At 42.6% G+C, this 21073-nt stretch overlaps 1 protein-coding gene and 1 non-coding gene across 11 annotated transcripts in view; both read right to left on the bottom strand.

Moving 5' to 3' along the window:
* DIP2A (disco interacting protein 2 homolog A) overlaps window positions 1-21073 on the bottom strand; it is a 112119-nt gene that overhangs the window by 44186 nt on the left and 46860 nt on the right. For 6 of the 10 annotated variants that reach the window (XR_012091111.1, XM_007971197.3, XM_073011396.1 and 3 more), the window contains 4 exons: window positions 17642-17773; window positions 13246-13365; window positions 10979-11176; window positions 321-412 (listed from right to left, as the gene is read on the bottom strand). Coding sequence is in view for 9 of the 10 variants with exons in the window: in XM_007971197.3 (XP_007969388.2) it covers window positions 321-412; window positions 10979-11176; window positions 13246-13365; window positions 17642-17773 (542 nt within the window). In the remaining variant the exon portion in view is untranslated. The remainder of the gene's footprint in view (window positions 1-320; window positions 413-10978; window positions 11177-13245; window positions 13366-17641; window positions 17774-21073) is intronic. The other 4 variants (XM_007971202.3, XM_073011391.1, XM_073011397.1 and 1 more) reach the window with 2 other exon arrangements.
* On the bottom strand, window positions 3812-3913 carry LOC119619551 (U6 spliceosomal RNA). Its single transcript, XR_005236015.1, has one exon. It is a non-coding gene; the product is annotated as a U6 spliceosomal RNA (small nuclear RNA).

Genomic DNA, 21073 nt, shown 5'->3' with positions numbered 1-21073 from the left:
TGCCTCAGTCTCCCAGGTAGCTGGGATTACAGGCACGCACCACCATGCCCAGCTAATTGTATTTTTAATAGAGACAGGGTTTTGCCATGTTACCCAGGCTGGTCTCAAACTCCTGAGCTCAGGCAATCCGCTCGCCTCGGCCTCCCTAAGTGCTAAGATTATAGGCATGAGCCACCGTGTCCAGCATTCACTGCTGATTTTAAATCCCTTTTATTAATGCTGTAATTCTAACTAAATGATAGAACACTAATTTCAATGAAACAGATTATCGAAGTCTCTGCTTTTGCTCATTCCAACAAAGTGACATTCTAGTTACTTACTCTGTCTCCAGGTTTAAGCAGAGGTTCGTTCTTACTTGTCAGTTTATTAAGTAGAGTATAAGCTAGTTTTAAACTCCGACTCCAAAGTTTACCTAAAACAAAATAAAAACACTAAGCAATGTAAAAGTTAAGAAACAAATAGTTAACATTTTAATGTAGAAACCAAAATACCCCATAACATACCATTATCCCATTAGTGGAAATTTAGGTAGTTTCCATCTAACAACTATTCTGCACAATGTTATAAGGAACATCATTGTTGGCTCTTAAAAATAACTCACAGATTTATTTTTCTTAATACAAAAACAAAACAGGATTTTATCATAGAAAATCTGGACTACAGAAGAGCCACCAGAGGCCGGGTGCGAGGGCTCACACCTGTAATCCCAGCACTTTGGGAGGACGAGGCGGGCGGATCACTTGAGGCCAGATGTCTGAGACCAGCCTGGCCAACATGGTAAAACCCCATCTCTGCTAAAAATACAAAAAATTAGCTCAGCGTGGTGGCATGCGCCTGTAACCCCAGCTACTCGGGAGGCTGAGGCACAAGAACTGCTTGAACTTGGGAGGTGGAGGTTGTAGTGAGAGCCAGCCTAGGCAACAGAGACACTATCTAAAAAAAGAAAAAAAAAAAGCCAGCAGAAAAAAGTCAGTATTTGGTATACATATGTATATGTACATATGTGTGCACACATATACGACTATACACATACAAGCACGTATACATGTCTGCATAATTTTCAAGAAATGAGAGACTTCACCCTACTTTTCAAATTAATACTGCAGTGTAAATGGATTTTCATGACATTAAATATTCCTCAATTACATCATTTGTAAGAGTAGCACATAATTCATTTAATCTTCACAACAATTCATGAAATGGGTCATATCTTTATTTTAACATGTTAAATTCCCAATTTAATACGTTAAATTTAAGATGTTAAAATACTAGGCATCCCCAAAGAGAAGTTCCCCTGACCAAAAATCAAGAGACAATATAAACAAAAGCAACAGATCCAAAGGTGATCCAGGTATCAATGCCATCCATTCTTTACTTGGAAAGCCATCGGGACTTCACGCCAGGCACAGGGCCCAGGAACCAGCTCTTACTCCGAGGTCCTTCCCATCACACACCCTCCTGGCCCAGCTGCTATGTTCATAAGCACTCAGTAGGGGAGAACCAGCTCTTACTCCGAGGTCCTTCCCATCACACACCCTCCTGGCCCAGCTGCTGTGTTCATAAGCACTCAATAGGGGAGAACTTCACTGAGGAAGACAGGATACCAGAGAAAGGAAAAGCCTAGAGGACTGGGGGTGTTGGGAGAGGATGACACGAGGCAGGGGTGACCATGGGACAGGAAGACTGAGAAATATGAGTCTAAGCCCCACACCTGCAGGAGCCTTAACACACCCCCACCAAGCAGCCTATCAAAGAAGCAACACAAAGTCATCATTGAGCCCTTCAAGTCCCTGCAGTACAACTGCAAGCAGGTTGAGCGGCCATGCCCTGCAAGTGAGCGCTCAATTTCCCGTGTAATAAGATGAAGCCCAGGTGCAACACTATGAAATAAGTGAACTGGGGGACCTGAGAAATGAACGAGGAAAAAAAAATACCAGACCAGGCATGGTGACTCATGCCTTTAATCCCAGCACTTTGGGAGGCCGAAGTGGGTGGATCATCTGAGGTCAGGAGTTCGAGACCAAACTGGTCAACATGGTGAAACCCCATCTGTACTAAAAATACAAAAAATTATCTGGGAGTGGTGGCACATGCTGTAATCCCAACTACTCAGGAGGCCGAGGCAGGAGAACTGCTTGAACCCAGGAGGCAGAGGTTGCAGTGAGACAAGACCGTGCCGCTGTCCTCTAGCCTGGGCAAGAGTGAGACTCCCTCTTAAACAAAGACAAAACTCAACTCAAACCACTGTTCCAGCCTATTTTAAAAAGTCAATTTAAGGTGTTAATAATTGTAATGCACAAAGAATTTCAAACTGAATTCAGCTGTACATAAAAAGAATAATGCATCATGACCAAGTCAGTTTTATCCCAGGAATGTAAAGAGGTTCAACAGAAAATCAACATAATTTGCCACATTAACAAAATAAAGGTGAAAAATAAAACAATCATATCAATAGATGGAAGAAAATAAAAGCAATTGAAATCATTCATGACTTTAAAATGATTTTAAATGATTTTTGAAATCCTTCTTAAACTCAGAAAAGGAAATATACTGCCTTAATGTGAAAAGGAGCATCTTTAGAAATCCAATAGGAAATAGCATAATGGTTGGATATTGAAAGCTTCCCCTCTGAGAGAAGTAAGCTAAGGATGTCTGTTTTCAGCATTTTGCTGAAAGGCTTAGCCCATGCAAAAGCGGAGAAAAAGCTGAACAACTGGAAATGTAACTACCATTATTTGCAGATGACATGATGATGTAGTTTATGAATCTTCCATAACTGAATTCAGCAAGGCTGCCAAATGTATCAACATAAAAACACAATTTGATCTCTACATACTAGCAATAAAGAGTAAATAGGCCGGGCGCAGTGGCTCACACCTGTAATCCCAGCACTTTGGGAGGCTAAGATGGGCAGACTGCCTGAGCTCAGGAGTTCAAGACCAGCCTGGGTGAGATGGTGAAACCCCGTCTCTACTAAAATACAAAAAATCAGGAGGGTGTGGAGGTAGACACTTGTAATCCCAGCTACTCAGGAGGCTGAGGCATGAGAATTGCTTGAAGCCAGGAGGCGGAGGTTGCTGTGAGCCAAGATCGTGCCACTGCACTCCAGCCTGGACAACAAAGCAAAACTCTGTCTCAAAAAAAAAAAAAAAGTAAATAAAAATTTTTGATGAAAGTATCCACCGCAAAATTAAAACACATACACACTAAGTACCTGAGACTGTCACAAGAAATATGCAAAATCTCCCCACAGAAAATTACACATTACTGAGATAAAGTAAAAAATATTTGAATGGAGGGACAGATGTTCAAGGGCTGGAAGACTCAGTAATGGAAAGGTGGTCGGGTGCGGTGGCTCACGCCTGTAATCCTAACACTTTGGAAGGACTAGGCAGGTGGATCACCTGAGGTCTGGAGTTCGAGACCAGTCCTGGCCAACATGGTGAAACCCCATCTCTACTAAAAATACAAAAAATTAGCCGGGCGTGGTGGCGGCGCCTGTAGTCCCAGCTACTCAGGAGACTGAGGCAGAAGAATCACTTGAACCTGGGAGGCGGAGGTTGCAGTGAGCTGAGATCACGCCATTGCACTCCAGCCCAGGCAATAAGAGCGAAACTCCATCTCAAAATAATACTACTAATAATAATAACAACAACAACAACAATAATGAAAAGGCATTAATTCTCTTTAGACTCATTCAAAGCAATGCTCATAATCTCAGTAAGTATACTGTGACACCTGACAAGCTCATTCTAAAGTGGATCCTGAAATGCATAGGGTAAGAATTGCTAAGACACTCTTTTTTTTTTTTTTTAATATGGAACACTTCACAAATGTGTGTCATCCTTGCACAGATACCACGCTCTTCTCTGCATCATTCCAGTTTTAGTGTATGTGCTGCCACAGTGAGCATGCAAGATGCTCTTGAAGAAGAAAACAAGACGGCAGGCTTTCGCTACAGATGTCAAGACTTACTATAAAACTACAGCAATCAAGAGAGTGTGGTATGGGCACAAAGACAGAATATAAATCAATGAAATAAAACAGAGAACAGCAAAACAGATCCACCCGTGTGTGGACAACTCACTGATGACTCATGTGCCACCACAGAGGAGTGGGGCAAGGGCTGTCTTCTCCTTAGATAAGAATGGGACAGCTGGTTATCCTTCTTTAGCAATGAGCCCTGGAAGCCAGTCCCACACCATTCACAAAAACACATTCCAGGTGAATGGCAGACCGAAATGTGAACAGCAAAACAACAGCATTTTCCCAAACTAATGGAATAACATTTTAATCTCAGCCAAGAGAAACAGTACTTAAGGAGAACACAAAAAGCAAAAATCGGGCCAGGCATGGTGGCTCACGCCTGTAATCCCAGCACTTTGGGGGACCAAGGCAGGTGGATCACCTGAGGTCAGGAGTTCAAGACCAGCCTGGTCAACACAGTGAAACCCTGACTCTACTAAAAATACAAAAAATTAGCCGGGCCTGGTGGTGTACGTCTGTAGTCCCAGCTACTTGGGAGGCTGAGGCATAATAATCGCTTGGTCTGGAAGGCAGAGGCTGCAGAGAACCAAGATCACGCCACTGCACTCCAGCCTATGCAACAGAGTGAGACTCTGTCTCAAAAAACAAACAAAACAAAACAAAAAAGCAAAAAGCAAAAATCATGCAAGAAAAGATGATGATGGATAGAACTTCTGTTCACTAAGCTACCATTAGTGGAAAGCCAGCCACAAAGTGGGAGAGAGCTCTTGCAAGGTATTACTGACAAAGGGCTGGTATCCAGAATATAATATAAAAAAATTCCTATAAATGATTCTATATTAGAAAATATGCAGCTGCTCTGCCTAGGGAGTAGCCATTCTTTTATTCCTTTGCTTTCTTAATAAACTTGCTTTCACTTTACTATATTGACTTGCCCTGAATTCTTTCTTGCACAAGGTCCAAGAAGCCTCTCTTGGGGTCTGGAACAGGATCCCTTTCTGGTAACATCTTCCCGGTGAATTCCAAAGGGGTAATACTGAGGAGACCCCCGACCCGAAGGAAGTAAGACCATAGCACCAAATGGCCGACTTTGGGTAAGTGGGGTGCATTTACCGGGGTAAAGGATGGAATTGGGTTAGAGGCCCAACTTAGGGGAGTCAGAATTTCTCCTAAGACAGAGTGGGTTAAAGGCCCCTCTTTTTTTTTTTTTGAGACGGAGTCTCGCTCTGTCGCCCGGGCTGGAGTGCAGTGGCTGGATCTCAGCTCACTGCAAGCTCCGCCTCCCAGGTTTACACCATTCTCCTGCCTCAGCCTCCCGAGTAGCTGGGACTACAGGGGCCCGCCACCTCACCCGGCTAGTTTTTTGTATTTTTTTTAGTAGAGATGGGGTTTCACTGTGTTAGCCAGGATGGTCTCGATCTCCTGACCTCGTGATCCGCCCGTCTCGGCCTCCCAAAGTGCTGGGATTACAGGCTTGAGCCACTGCGCCCGGCCAAAGGCCCCTCTTAATAAAAGGCAAGGGCACTTGAACAAACCTGGGTTCGAGGCCCAACTTGGGAAGGTTACAGTCCTTCCTAAGATACAAGGGGTTAGAGGCCCCCCTTCAGTAAAGTCCCTCTCGGCCAAGAATGGATCTGGCACTACAGAATGTTAACCACTATTCTCTTTGGATTAATCTGCCTTGCACTCTTTGCTGACCACTTTGGGTGACAAGGTTAGGCATGTACAGGATCATGGAACATGGGAGCACTTTTTCTCCCCAAAAGGGGAAACTCCAGAGCTGATGGGACTGCTGGAAAAGATCCCTTCATTACTGACAAGTGGCCACCTGAACTTTTGATTCAGTGTCGCTGCAATGGGTGGGTCTTTCTCTGGCATCCCTGAGCTCCTCACCTTCCCCATCCTGCTATAGGCAATGCTTTTCTCCCTTTCTCTTTTCCATCTTCTCTGTTACTCAGGGCACCTGTCTGCTCCTTCATCTTGCCCAGAGACCACATGTTGAAAAATGTCCTTGGGAGTTGACTTGTAACCACATGGAGGTACTTTCTCTTGGTTTCCACCATCGAGCGAACAGCAATTTGAGGGTTCATGTTGTAGTTAGTTCTAAAGGTTATCTCGAGCAGTTAAAAGCCTTTGCAAGCTCAGAATTGGATGCTCTGGACTTCTGGGAATAGTCCAAGTGCCCAATACTACAGCTCATTGGCTAAGGTTTATTGTTTTCACCTAGGAGGTTACCTTTGGTAAAGTTCCAAACTCAGACATATTGGCCGTAAATCCTGGCTGAAGTTGGGTAATAAGAGATTGAAAAGGACTTTTTTAAAAAAGCACTATGGGCTGGGTGCAGTGGATCATGCCTGTAATCCCAGCACTTTGGGAGGCTCACATGGGTGGATTACAAGATCAGGGGTTCAAGACCAGCCTAGCCAACATGAAGAAACCCCATCTCTACTAAAAATACAAAGAAAAAAAAAAATTAGCCAGGTGCACACCTGTAATCCTAGCTACTCAGGAGGCTGAGGCAGGAGAACTGCTTGAACCTGGGAGGCAGAGGTTGCAGTGAGCCAAGATCATGCCACTGCACTCCAGCCTGGGCGACAGAGTGAGACTCCACCTCAAAAAAATTTAAAAAAAAATAAATAATAATAAAAAAATTAGCTGGGCGTGGTGGCTCATACCTGTAATCTCAGCACTTTGGGAGGCCGAGGCGGGTGGATCACCTGAGGTCAGGAGTTTGAGACCAGCGTGATCAACATGGAGAAACCCCGTCTCTAATAAAAATACAAAATTAGCCGGACATGGTGGTGCATGTCTGTAATCCCAGCTACTCGGGAGAATCCTGAGGCAGGTGAATCGCTTGAACCAGGGAGACAGAGGTTATGGCGAGCTGAGATCGCGCCACTGCACTCCAGCCTGGGCAACAAGAGCAAAACTCCATCTCAAAAAAAAAAAAAAAAAAAATTTAATTAATTAAAAAAATAAAAAAATAAAAGAGCACTATAGTTAAAAGTCAGCTTAAAAGCAGATATTCAAGGTTTAACAGCCTGAGACTCCTAGGGGGAAACAGAGGAGGCACCACAGACCCCATTTTGGGAAGAACCTCTGTTTTCCTCATGAAATCCCAGGAATTTAAAATTTAAAATCTCAAAATCTAAGGCTCTGCTCTGTTGTGCAGCACTGTGTTATGTGACGGTTTTGACTTCACATTCTGAGAGAGCTTTGGTATAGTAACCAGGTAGGAAATATACTTTGGAGGTAGCTAATGGCAGTTGTAGGGGAATACACAGCTCTTTGCATGTGTGGATCAGTTCTTTGCATGTGTGAAAAAAGTGTAAGTATAACTGGAGTCCCAGAAGGAGAGAAGAAAAAAATGAGGAAGAAGCAATATAGGAAGAGAAGATGGCTGTAATTTTTCTCAAACAGATAAAAGACACTATTCTACAGATTGAAGAAGCCCTGTGGACATCTTGAAAATTTCAAAGAACATCACAGGAAATGCTCAAAGAACATCACCTCTAAATATGTCATAGTAAGATGGCTGCAATTCAAAGAAAAAGAACATTTTTTTAAGCAGCCATACACATTACTGTCAAGAGAGTAACAATGGTCTGGCATCTTCTCAAAAGCCAGTAACAATACCTTTGCACTGCTGAAAGAAGATAAATAACCATGAAATATAACCTTCAAAAATGAAGTTGCCAGCAAACCTACAGTATAATGAACATACAGGAAGTTCTACAGGCCAGAAGGAAATGATTACCCAGGAAAATATAGAATCTCAGGAAGGAATGTATATAGTAAAAGAATAGAAATGTACGACTGATTAAAAACACAAACAAACGAAAAACAATGGGCCGGGCATGGGAGCTCACGCCTGTAATCCCAGCACTCTGGGAGGCTGAGGCGGGCAGACTGCTGGAGCTCAAGAGTTTGAGACCAGCCAGGCCACACGGCGAGACCTCGACTATACTAAAAATACAAAAAAGTACCCGAGCATGATGGTGTGTGCCTGTGGTCCCAGATACTAGGGAGGCTGAGGTGGAAGGATTGCCTGAGCCTGCGGGGTGGAGCTTGCAGTGAGCCGAGCTCACGTCCCTGCACTCCAGCCTGGGTGACCGGGCACAACCTTGTCTCAAAAAAAAAAAAAATAAACACAATGGTAGTGATATCTTACACTTTGTATATAAATGCAGACAAACTACAAGCCAAGGAGAACGTTAAAAAAAAAAAAAAAACAACGTGTGTCACAGGCTGGGTTCTTCGCAAAGCAGACGCTGAGACAGGCTCAGGCATGCAAAAGGATTACTAGAGAATACAAATCTGTGACAGCAAAAGACAGGTAGCAAGACTGGGCAGGAGGAGCTGTCAAGCCACAATGTAGAACTCACAGTCTGACAAGTCCAGTGCTGTTTATAAGGAAAGTCCATGCTAACAGAAAGTAGGCCCTTGTCCCACTGCCTTACTTGGCCATCGGCCAGGGACTGCCCTGCCAATAGCATGACCTAGATTTGAACGCTGATTTAACAGTTGGAGGTTGTGAGCTAGCCATACTCATCAAAGGCTGGCAATGAGCACCTTTCTTAAAGAATTACAGAACAATTTTTCTAATGAAAACAGATGTAAAAATCCTAAACAACTTATTGGCAAATCAAATCTGGGTGTATAGCTAAAAGGGTAAGATATTATAGCCAAGTGGGATTTATTCTACAAATGAAGGGCTGCTTTACATTAGAAAATTAATCAAAATAATTCACCAAATTAATGAAGGAGGAAAACCATATGATCATCTTGCTAGCAGCAGAGAAAGCATTTGACAAAATTCAGTCCCAACTCATGATAACAACTTTTAACAAACAAGGAGAAGGGAACCTTCTTAATCTGACAGAGTTTCTACCAACAAACAAGCAAACAAAACTACAGAAAACATCATACTTAGTTACCACAGGCTTTTCCTCAGATGGAAAAACAGGCAAGAATGCCCACTCTTCAACACTGTTCTATTTCACACTGTACTGGAGGTTCTAGCTTGTGCAAAAAAGCAAAACAAAAGAATAAAAATATAAGTATTAGAAAGGACAAAATAACACTATCATTGTTCACCAATAATGTGATTTTTGTAGACAGGTAATACAAAAGATATATAGACAAACAACTAATTATGAGTAAACAAAGAACTAATAAGTTAACTCAGTGAGATCACTGGATACGAAGTCATCATTTTTTATTTTTATTTATTTTATTTATTTATTTATTTTGAGACGGAGTCTCACTCTGTCGTCCAGGCTGGAGTGCAGTGGCTCGATCTCAGCTCACTGCAAGCTCCACCTCCCGGGTTCACACCATTCTCTTGCCTCAGCCTCCCGAGTAGCTGGGACTACAGGCGCCGCCACCACGCCCGGTTAATTTTTGTATTTTTTTTTTAGTAGAGACGGGGTTTCACCGTGTTAGCCAGGATGGTCTTGGTCTCCTGACCTCGTGATCCGCCTGCCTCAGCCTCCCAAAGTCCTGGGATTACAGGCGTAAGCCACCACGCCTGGCACAAAGTCATCATTTTAAAATAATAATAATACAGATTGCACTTATATATATAAGCAACAAATCAGTAGAGAAAATTAAAAATTATAGCACTTGTAATAGGAATAAATCTAATAAAAGATGCTCAAGACTTCTGTATTCCAAAGTATAAAAACATCACTGAGAGAAATTAAAGCAGGCCTTTAAAAAGGGGAAAACATTCCATAGTCATAAACCGGAAGATTCCATAATTGTAATACAGGTTGAGTATCCCTTATCTGAAATGCTTGAGATCAGAAGTGTTGGGGTTTCAAATTTTTTTAGGCTTTGGAATATTTGCATTATGTTTACTTCCCAGTTGAGCATCACATCACAAGTCCAAAAATCAGAAATCTAAAATGTTTCAATGACCTTTTTCTTTGAGCATCATGTCAGCTTCAAGCAGTTTCAGATTTTAGAGCATTTTGGATTTTGGATTTTCATATTTGGGATGTTCTCAACCTATAAAACATTAATTCTATTCAAATTGAACTAGAGATTCATTGCAATGCCAATCAACAAGCATATGAAAATAATTTGTCACCAGGCAAATGCAAATTAGCCTGTGCTACAACACACCTATAACAAAGACTGTAACGAAACAATATCACAAGCTGGTGAGAAAAGAGTAACTGGAACGCCTCATGTACTCACTGGCTGTGGGAGTGAAAAGTGCTGCACTGCCTTTGGAAAACTGCTCGGCAGTATGTCCTAATGCAGAACAATTCTGCTTCTGCATTTATACCTGGCACAAATGCCTACATATTCTCACCAAGAGACTCACATAAACATGTTCATGACTGCACTATATACAATAGCCCCAAAGTGGAAACGACACAAATGTCCATCTACTTGGGAGTGTGTAAATAAGTTCTAGTATATTCACACGATAAAATAATACCCATCGACGAGAATAAACTAAAGAACACCTGTGTAAAAGCAGGTAAAGCCAACAGTGTGCGCAGTCAGGATAGCAGTTACCCTTCATGTGTGAGGGGCTTTGAACCTAGCAGCACTTCTGCTTGGAGTGCTGATGACAGGACCACGTCCACTCTGTGGATTCATCAGGCTGTAGACATGCTTACTATTTGTGTTACAAAAGAAAACATAGTATGAAACCAAAAGATGCCACATACACAAAAATACATACTGCATGATTCCCCTTATACAAAGTTGAAAATAAGACGAAACTGAACTACATGGGTCAGAATGCATACACAGAACGCTCCAAACACTCGAGCCCAGAGCAATGGCAGTCACCACGCATCCGTAAGTGGGGCCCTCTGGAGGAATGGGTAGTTGATATAGGTCAATGTTCTACTGATCTGCCAGCTGTGCTGGTTTCTCAGGAATATTTGTCAAGCTGTATGTCTATGCTGTGCTACGTGTGTGACATTCCACAGCTAACTCACAAGCACAACTGCTTTCTGTTAACACTTGCCATAGGTGAGAGTGTAGGTGGCTTTCCCAGTCGTATCCAAGGCAGTCAGACAGGGGGATTTGGGCTGTGCTGTGCCCCAGCGCTGCAAGGTGGCCAACAGTGACAGTGGTCGGGGGACACCTGCAGTGAGAGGCTCCCCCCTCAGCACACTCGTCTCACTTCCCTCAGGCTTCGGCTGATTTGGATCTGGTTGCTGAACTACAAGCAAAATCAAAATTTTAAAATCAGCAATTCGGAGCACCATGAACACATTCTCTTTTTAACCATTCATAGTTTATAATACTGTTTTTTAATCCCAACTATAAAAAGGCTTACAATAATTTGTTTAGATCCTTGCATCACAATCACTGACAACTAACCAAAGGATTAAAGGAGCTTTAGTCATGGATGATGATGGTTGTGAAATAAAGTTAAAAACAACCCACCATCCTGGTGACCACAGCCTCACAGAGAAAAGTGACCTTGGAGTGGTTCCCACTTTCCCAACCTCTGGACAGGTCTGTGTTACCTCTACTACCCCCGGCACCACAGCAGTGAACAGCCAGGTATCCATAGCCTGGGGACAGGACCTGGTGGCCCACTCAGACAGGAGGAAAGCAAGCAGAACCACCACGTCAGCCTAGGGATCCAAACAACTATCACCATGTTCAAAGAAAAACACATAAAAGATTATCTGATTATAGGCCGGGCATAGTGGCTCGTGCCTGTAACCACAGCACTTTGGGAGGCTGGGGCGTGTGGATCATGAGGTCAGGAGATCGAGACCATCCTGGCCAATATGGTGAAACCCCGTCTCTACTTAAAAAGAAAAAAAAAAAAGAAAAATTAGCCAGGCGTGGTGGTGGATGCCTGTAATCCCAACTACTTGGGAGGCTGAGGCAGGAGAATGGCGTGAACTCAGGAGGTGGAGCTTGCAGTGAGCCGAGATTGCACCACTGCACTCCAGCCTAGGTGACAGAGCAAGACTCTGTCTCTAAAAAAAAAAAAAAAAAAAAAAAAAAAAAAAAGGATTATTTGATTATGTAGCTCCCGGAAAAAGATTACTTTAATCTTGTTTTTTACTTTAAAAAGAATTACTTCAATCTTCTTTCAGGAGCTGTATAACCAAAATTTGCCCAAGTGGTAAGAAACACCGCTCTAAGATGCATTCACACCAACAAACTCTGAATTTGAAAGGCACTGCGTGATGGCTAATATTGATGTCAACCTGATGGGACTGACGTATGCAAAGTATTCTTCCTGGGTGTGTCTGTGAGGGTGTTGCCAAAGGAGATTAACATTTGAGTCAGCAGACTGGGAAAGGCAGACCCACCCTCAATCTGGGTGGGCACAATCTAATCAGCTGCCAGTGCGGCCAGAACAAAAGCAGGCAGAAGAATGTGGAAAGACTAGACTGGCTTCGCCTCCAGCCTACACCTTTCTCCTGTGCTGGATGCTTCCTGCCCTCGCACACTGGACTCCAGGTTCTTCAGCTTTGGGACTCAGACTGGCTTCCTTGCTCTCAGCTTGCAGATGGCTTATTGTGGGACCTCACCTTGTGATGGTGTGAGTCAATATGCCTTAATAAACCTCCCTTTATATATATACATCTATCCTATTAGTTCTGTCCCTCTAGAGAACCCTGACTAATACACACTATCTGATTGCAAAGGGGAAATAATCTCCTAAAACCTTTGACTAATCCTTGGGTGTGGAGAAGACCCTGGGCTGGTCTGCTGCCAGCAGTGACACTGTATAAACAGCCAAGGTCTGAGAGTGGGACCAGCATGGGGGTCCTGTGGCTCTAACAACACACTCACATGCTTGTACTGGCTTCATTTCTGGTTTCTGCTTCTTGCTAGCTTTCTTTTTAAAAAATATATGTATATTCTTTCTTTCTAAATATGTATTTCATTCATATATGAGGCTAAAATTCTGAAAAGCAGCCAAATCTATGCTGAAAATTAAACACTTTAAAACCACAAGAAGATGAGTATTTCAGAGTTAAAGTTTAAATTAAAAATTTAAATAATGTAAGTTAAATAAAACCTTAGAAGTATTTTTACAAAATGCTAAGTCACTTGAATATGAGCAGTAAATTTTCTACCTGCTCAAATAAAGGAAGCAGTCATGTGATTCTAAATTTACCATTATACACAGTGACCACTGAGTCTCAAAACAGAATATATATAGCAATAACCCTGTATAATATATATTTGCCCTGTTTCTCAACTTCATGGTCACCCTTTTCATACAAACACAAAAGCTCAAAGTTGGACAACTCTTACCTTCCAACAATTCCTCAAAATCATCCACAAAGAACTCCTTCAATGGAGGGCGCTTTGGCCTCTTCAGGGTGTTAAGAAGCTGCTGGATTTTGGAGGACACTCTGCTGTTCACAGGGACACCTGTCACAGGAAGGACAGAGGAGCACTGAGGCCAGGACACATCACAACCTCTGGAGAAGTGGACACAGGTGTTAAGGCCCAAGAACAAACCACACGATGCATCAGAGCTTACAAATCCATCCAAGTGTGGGCCCCACTGGACAGTCATTTTGGAATTAATTCATTTAGAAAACATTTATTGAATGCCTTCCAGGAAACAGGACTTGTTCTAAGCTAGCAGTTTTTTTTGTTTTTGCTTTTTTGCTTTAGATGGAGTCTTGCTGTTGCCAGGCTAGAGTGCAGTGGTGTGATCTCGGCTCACAGCAATCTCCGCCTCCCAGGTTATAGCTATTCTCCTGCCTCAGCTTCCCAAGTAGCTGGGTCTACAGGTGTGCACTACCACGCTCGCTAATTTTTGTATTTTTAGTAGCGACAGGGTTTCACCATGTTGGCCAGGATGGTCTCGATCTCTTGACCTTGTGATCCGCCTGCCTCGGCCTCCCAAAGTGCTGGGATTACAGGCATGAGCCACCACGCCCAGCCTAAACTAGCAGTTTTTTAAATGGTCCAGGGACCCCTGGGGCATCCAAGACCCTTTCAGGAAGTTTATGAGGTCACGACTATTCCATGGCAATGTTAAGAAGCCATGGCCCTGTAATTCCAGCACTTTGGGAGGCCGAGGTGGGTGGATTATGAGGTCAGGAGATTGAGATCATTCTGGCTAACATAGTGAAACCCCATCTCTACTAAAAATACAAAAAATTAGCTGGGCATGGTGGCAGGCGCCTGTAGTCCCAGCTACTCGGGAGGCTGAGGCAGGAGAATGGCGTGAACCCAAGGTGGAGCTTGCAGTGAGCCAAGATTGCGCCACTGCACTCCAGCCTGGGTGAAAGAGCAAGACTTCTTCACAAAAAAAAAAAGAAGTCATTTGCCAGCCGGGAGCAGTGGCTCATGGCTGTAATCCCAGCACTTTGGTTGGCTAAGGCAGGAGAGGATCGCTTGAGGCCAGAAGTTTAAGACTAGCCTGGTCAACATAGCAAGACCGTGTCTCTACAAAAAATTTTAAAAATAAAAAATCATCTGGATGTGGTGGCTTGTGCCTGCAGTCCCAGCTCCTTAGGAGGCTGTAGAGAAAGGACTGCTTGAGTCCAGAAGTTTCAGGTTGCAGTGAGCCATGATCATGTCAATTAACTCCAGCCTGGGCAACAGAGTCGCTATTAAAAAAAAAAAAAAAAAAAAGCGGGGGCCGGGCACAGTGGCTCACTCCTGTAATCACAGCACTTTGGGGGTCCAAGGTGGGCAGATCACTTGATTTTGAGACCAGCCTGGCCAACATGGCAAAACCCCGTCTCTACTAAAAAATACAAAAATTAGCCAAGGTTGGTGGTGTGCACCTGCAGTAAAGAAAAAAAAAATTAGCCAAGAGTGGTGGCAGTTGCCTGGAGTTCCAGCTACTTGGGAGGCTAAGGCAGGAGAATTGCTCGAAACCAGAAGGCAGAGGTTGCAGTGAGCCAATATCACACCACTGCACTCCATCCTGGGTGACAGAGCAAGACTCTGTCAAAAAAAGAAAAAAGAAAAGAAAAGAGAAAAAGCAGAGTTGGAGGATTCCAACTGTATAATTTCAAGAACTTTAAGAAAATCACAGTAGTCATGGCTATACAAGGTGTAAGGACAGATAAATAAGGAAATGGAACAACATACAGAGCCCAGAAATAGACCCTTCCCTCTCCAACACGGTCTACTGGTTTTCATTAAAGATGCCAAGGAACTTGGTGGGGAAAGAATGGTCTTTATTATAAATGGTGCTAGAGCAACTGAATAGCCACATACAAAAATGTAAACTTTGATTCATACCTGATACTTATGCTAAAACTAACTCAAAATGAACTATTTAGCTAAATGTAAAAACTAAAACTATAATATTCTGGAAGAAAACACAGGAGAAAACATTTGCCACCCTGGGTCAGACAGAAAGTTCTTAGGTATGACACAAAAGCACAATCCATTAAAAAATTTGGTAAACTGAATGTCATAAAAATTTAAACCATCTCCTCTTTGAAAGGCACTGTTAAAGCAAGCCAGACTGGGAGAAAATACAAATGATAAACCTCATATGGGATGACTTGTATCTAGATTATATAAACAACCCTCAAAACTCAGTAAGAAAACAAGCACAATTTGGCTGGCCACAGTGGCTCACACCATAATCCCAGCACTTTGGGAAGCCAAGGCAGGCAGAGATGAGAAGTTCAAGACCAGCCTGGCCAACATGGCAAAACCCTGTCTCTACTAAAAATACAAAAATTAGTCAGGCATGGTGGCACGTGCCTGTAATCCCAGCTACTCGAGAGGCGGAGGCAGGAGAATTGCTTGAACCTGGGAGGTGGACGTTGCAGTGAGCCAAGATCGCACCACTGCACTCTGCCCGGGTGACAGTGAAACTCCATCTCAAAAAAAAAAAAAAAAAAAGAAAAGAAAAAGAAAGGAAACAAGCACAATTAAAAAAAAAAAAGGCAAAAAGTATGAACAGATACTTTCCCTAAAGAGATACACAGATGGGGCCGGGCGCGGTGGCCCAAGTCTGGGCAACAGAGTGAGACTTGGTCTCCAAAACAGAAGTTAAAATACACCTACAATATAATTCAGCCATTCTACTTCCAGGTATTAACCCAAAAGAAATGAAAGTACCCATCTATGCAAAAACATGTACAAGATTGATTATTCATAGCAGCTTTACTTGTAACAGGCCCAAACTAGAAACAACCTAAATACACATCAACAGGTGAATAGACAAATTGTGGTGCATCCATCTAATAAAATATTACTCAATGAAAAGGAGTAAACTATTGACACAGAACATGAATGAATCTCAAAATAATTATGGAGAGTGGTAGAAGCCAGACCATAAACATAAATGCTGTATGATTCCATTTATATAAAATTCTAGAAAATGCAATCTAATCTAAAGTGACAGAAAGTAAATCAGTGGTTCCCTGAAGTGTACGGGGAGAGCCAAAGGATCCGAACAGGGAGCACCACAAAAAAAGGAACACAAGGACACTTTTGGGCCCTATGCTGGATATGGTCATTATCTTGATTGTAGTGATGCTTTCACAGGTGTACAAATGTCCTAAAACTTACAATATTGTACACTTTAATTTTTGTTTATTTTTTTGAGAACAGAGTTTCACTCTATCGCCCAGGCTGGAGTGCAGTGGCATGATCTTAGCTCACTGCAACCTCCGCCTCTTGGGTTCAAGTGAGTCTCCTGCTTCAGTCTCCCGAGTAGCTGGGACTACAGACGCCCACCACCACACCCGGCTAATTTTTTGTATTTTTAGTAGAGACAGGGTTTCACTGTGTTAGTCAGGCTGGTCTGGATCTCCTGACCTCGGTGATCCACCCACCTCGGCCTCCCAAAGTGCTGGGATTACAGGTGTGAGCCACTGCGCCCGGCCGAAACTGTTCACTTTAAATATGTGCAATTCATTATGTCAATTACCCTTTCATTAAGCTCTTAATCTTTTAAAATATAAAGAGTAATAAATTCAATTAAAAACATGTCTAACCAAGGTACAGCCTGCTTCATGTTGATTCAGTATTTTTCTTCTGCCTCTGGACAAGGAGATGAAAGCCCTTGACAAAATCTGACACCCTGTTTGGGAGTACCAAAATATATGACAGGCCCCAGCTCTGAGTTCCTCTGATTTTTTATTTAAATTATTATTTTGGGGAAAAAAATGACATGATTTTGATAAAAGACATTGAAGACTATTTCAAAAATAAATGGTATAAATGAGGACATGATGAAAGTTACACTGACATCTCTGAGCCTGTACGTGGGAAGCCATGACTGCTGCTGTACCAACCTCACAGGCTGCTGAGGATGGAGAGTGTAGGGGCTGTTCTGTCACAGGTGGGTGTGTGCACTTGCACTGACTAAGTCATTCTGTCTGCCACATTGAATCTAAATAAAGAAACTTCCCACAGCTTCTCATTTCCCTACTATATTGCAGATCGAAACTCCTTTTGCATCCTATCTAAATTTGGAAGTCTTTTCCCTCTCCACTCTCCTTGTTCCCCCTCTGACCAATTCTATTGATATTTCCAATTATTTCTCCACCTGCTGCTTTCCATAACATTAACTGCACACACTGATTTCCATTTATCTGTACAGATTAAAACTGATGGTTGGCTTGGGTTTGCTACACTGAATCCATTAAAACTGTGTTCAACACTGGAAGACAAAACCTGTGCTCTGCTGTTTCACAAGGAGAAAGAGAGGCATGCTCACCATCTGCTGTTTCCAGCATGCTCCCACTGCACCCCCGAGGAACACTTCTCACAGAAGCCACCTGCGGACGCTCAAAGTACGAATGCTCCACAAGGCCCGTGGTGACATCAGGAGGGGCAGAATGCAGATCTGCTTTTGAAAAACACACCCAAAATGAAAGTGGCTGTTAGGTCAAATGAGTATTAAGCTGCTCTTCAAACCCCATTAGTCTAAAGCTCCACTAGCTGAGCTCTAAGTGGGGAGAGTGTGGTATTTTCATTAATTTTGTTTTCTTGGCTGACCAAACGCATTCTAGGACCCTATGAACTCCCAGACACGTTATGTAGACATCTGCGTGCATGTGGGTGGCTCAATACTCAAAGAGATCCAGACTTAGAACCACCATCTTCAGCACACAGACAGGCACAGAGTAAACCTGCCTGTCACAATGGCCTGATGAGATTTTGGTTAGAAATTCCCTCAAGGGGCCAGGCGCGGTGGCTCACGCCTGTAATCCCAGCACTTGGGGAGGCTGACGTAGGCGGATCACCTGAGGTCAGGGGTTCGAGACCGGCCTGGCCAACATGGCGAAACCGCGTCTCTACTAAAAACACAAAAATTAGCCGGACGTTGTGGCACATGCCTATAATCCCAGCTACTGGAGAGGCTGAGGCAGGAGAATCGCTTGAACCCAGAAAGCGGAGGTTGCAGTGAGCCGAGATCGCGCCACTGCACTCCAACCTGGGCAACAGAGCGAAGAGAGAGAGAGAGAAAGGGAGAAAGACAGACAGAAAGAAATAAATTCCCTCAAGGAAGCAGAAACAAATTTGAAATAAATTGTCATTGGTACATTTTTTTGTAACATTATGAAAAAAACAGCCAGGCTCATACAAACTACTATAACCCCCCAGAAAGTATGTTGGACACCATACCTTTGCAGTCCTAAAAAAATACAACTACAGAAATTAAAACTTTCCCCACTGCCAGTTAAAATATCTGCAAAACTAAGAGACCACAATCAAGTTCTTTTTTTTGAGATGGAGTCTCACTTTATCACTGCCCAGACTAGAGTGCAGCGGCACAATCTTGGCTCACTGCAACCTCTGCCTCCTGAGTTCAAGCGATTCTCCTGTCTCAGCACACCAAGTAGCTGGGATTACAGGCATGCGCCACCACACCCGGCCAATTTTTGTATTTTTTGTAGAGATGGGGTTTCATCATGTTGGCCAAGCTGGTCTCAAACTCCTGGACTCAAATGATCCACCCACCTTGGCCTCCTGAAGTCCTGGGATTACAGGTGTGAGCCACCGCACCTGGCCACAATCAAGTTCTTAAAGTAGAATTGGTGTAACATTTAAACACAGACATTCGATCTGGAACATGTGTAAAAGTCACTCCTTCCATTGTCTGAATGTACATTTTTGTGTTTTATTTCCATGGTACAGTCTATCTGTTCAGAATGCTGGCTGACTATAAGTTCCTATAGGAATTATGGTTATAATTGGGTCTACCACTAGGAAAGGCACTGTGTCTTTATAGACATTGTGTTCTATCACAATAATAAATACACAGATGCTTGTCCACTTATAAAAATCAACACTGGGGCCAACGCAGTAGCTCACATCTGTACTCCTAACACCTTGGGAGGTTGAGGCAGGCAGATCAGCTGAGGTCAGGAGTTCGAGAATGGCCTGGCCAACACGGCGAAACCCTGTCTCTACTAAAAATACAAAAATTATCTGGGTGTGGTGGTGCATGCCTGTAATTCCAGGTACTCAGGAGGCTGAGGCAAGAGAATTGCTTGAAACCGGGAGGTGGAGGTTGCAGTGAGCTGAGATTGCACCATTGCACTCCAGCCTGGGGGACAGAGTGAGACTGCCTCAAAAAAAAAAAAAAAAAAAAAAAAAAAAGGATCAACACTGGCTGTGCAGCGGCTCACACTTATAATCCCAGCACTTTGGGAGGCTGAGGCAGGAGGATCACTTGAGCCCAGGAATTTGAGACCAGCCTGGGCAACATAGCAAGATTCCATCTCTTAAAAAAATAAATAAATAGCTGGGCATGGTGGCGGATACCTGTGGTCTCAGCTACTTGGGAGGCTGAGGTGAATGGATCACTGGAGCCCAGGAGTTCCAGGTTACACTGAGCTAGGACCATACTGCTGCACTCTAGCCTGGGCCACAGAATGAAATCTTATCTCAAAAAAGAAAAAAAAAAAAAAAAAATCAGCACTAGTCTCTGTTAGGTAGAGACAACTGGTAATGTTTAATATTTTAACAAAGGTACCTATTAGAATCACTGTGGTATTCCTAGGTACAATGCAAAGCAGTAACTTTTTACTAGGTTTGTACAAAGCTGTGAAGTATATGAAAGCACAAACTCACTATCTGCATAGCAGAATATACCTTCTGAAAAAATCTAAACTGTTAAGATTTTTCACAACCCTTAAAAAAGCCCGATGCAGATCAAATTAGCATTTTAAAGTATGTCTATCAGGAGGTTCTTTTAGTTTAAAAAGAAATTTCCCCACTCTTCCAAATCCAGCAAAAAGAATAAATGATTTTAAAAGTATATAGGGAAAAAAAGGTATACGTGGTATACATACATGTACTACAAGTAGTTTTTAAAATAGCTATATAATGGCTGGGAGCAGTGGCTCATTCCTGTAATCCCAACATTTTGAAAGGCCAAGATATGAGGATCACTTGAGCCCAGGAGTTCAAGACCAGCCTGGGCAACATAGTAAAAACCCCATCTTTCCAAAAAATTTTTAAAAATTAGCTGGGCATGCTGGCATTTGCCTATAGTCCCAGCTACTCAGGACGCTAAGGTGGGAGAATTTCTTAAGCCCAGGAGTTCAAGGCTGCAGTGAACTATCATCATGCCACTGAACTCCAGTGTGGATGACAGAGCAAGACCCTGTCTCTAGGGGGGAAAAAAAAAAAAGAAAAAAAAAACCAAACAGCTGCATAAAAATAAACATAAACTACATTCAAAACAAAACAAAACTATAATTAGAAGTATTGCTTTTAAAAATAGGTATTTACATTCGTATAAAAATGCTTAATATATTTGATTTCCTTAATCCAAAACTGAAAGTGGCATTTTTAAAAATTATCTTTACCTGATACATTCTACCTCAAATGTTTTACTTAATATATTCTTCCTCTTTTCATGTTTCTTTCCTTAGTTTAAATTGAAGACACATCTAGTGTTAGAAACTAAAACAAAGGATGATTTCTGTAATAAGATGGAAGTTGACCATTTTTGAGATTTAGAAATTCAAATTAACTATGCCCAACATTTAGGATGTGGGTAGCTACAATCTGTAGAAAATTGCAATCCTGTAAGCAAGGTATTAAATCAAGTCCAAGTTAAGAACCTTTTTAAACATTTGTTAGAATTGATCACAAAATGTTGACGCTAAGACTAACAGGAAAGGAAGAGATGATT

Source organism: Chlorocebus sabaeus, chromosome 2 (genome assembly GCF_047675955.1).
Source record: "Chlorocebus sabaeus isolate Y175 chromosome 2, mChlSab1.0.hap1, whole genome shotgun sequence".
Taxonomy (NCBI): domain Eukaryota; kingdom Metazoa; phylum Chordata; class Mammalia; order Primates; family Cercopithecidae; genus Chlorocebus; species Chlorocebus sabaeus.
Note: the sequence above shows the minus strand (reverse complement) of the source record. Positions and strands in the feature narration are given on the sequence as shown.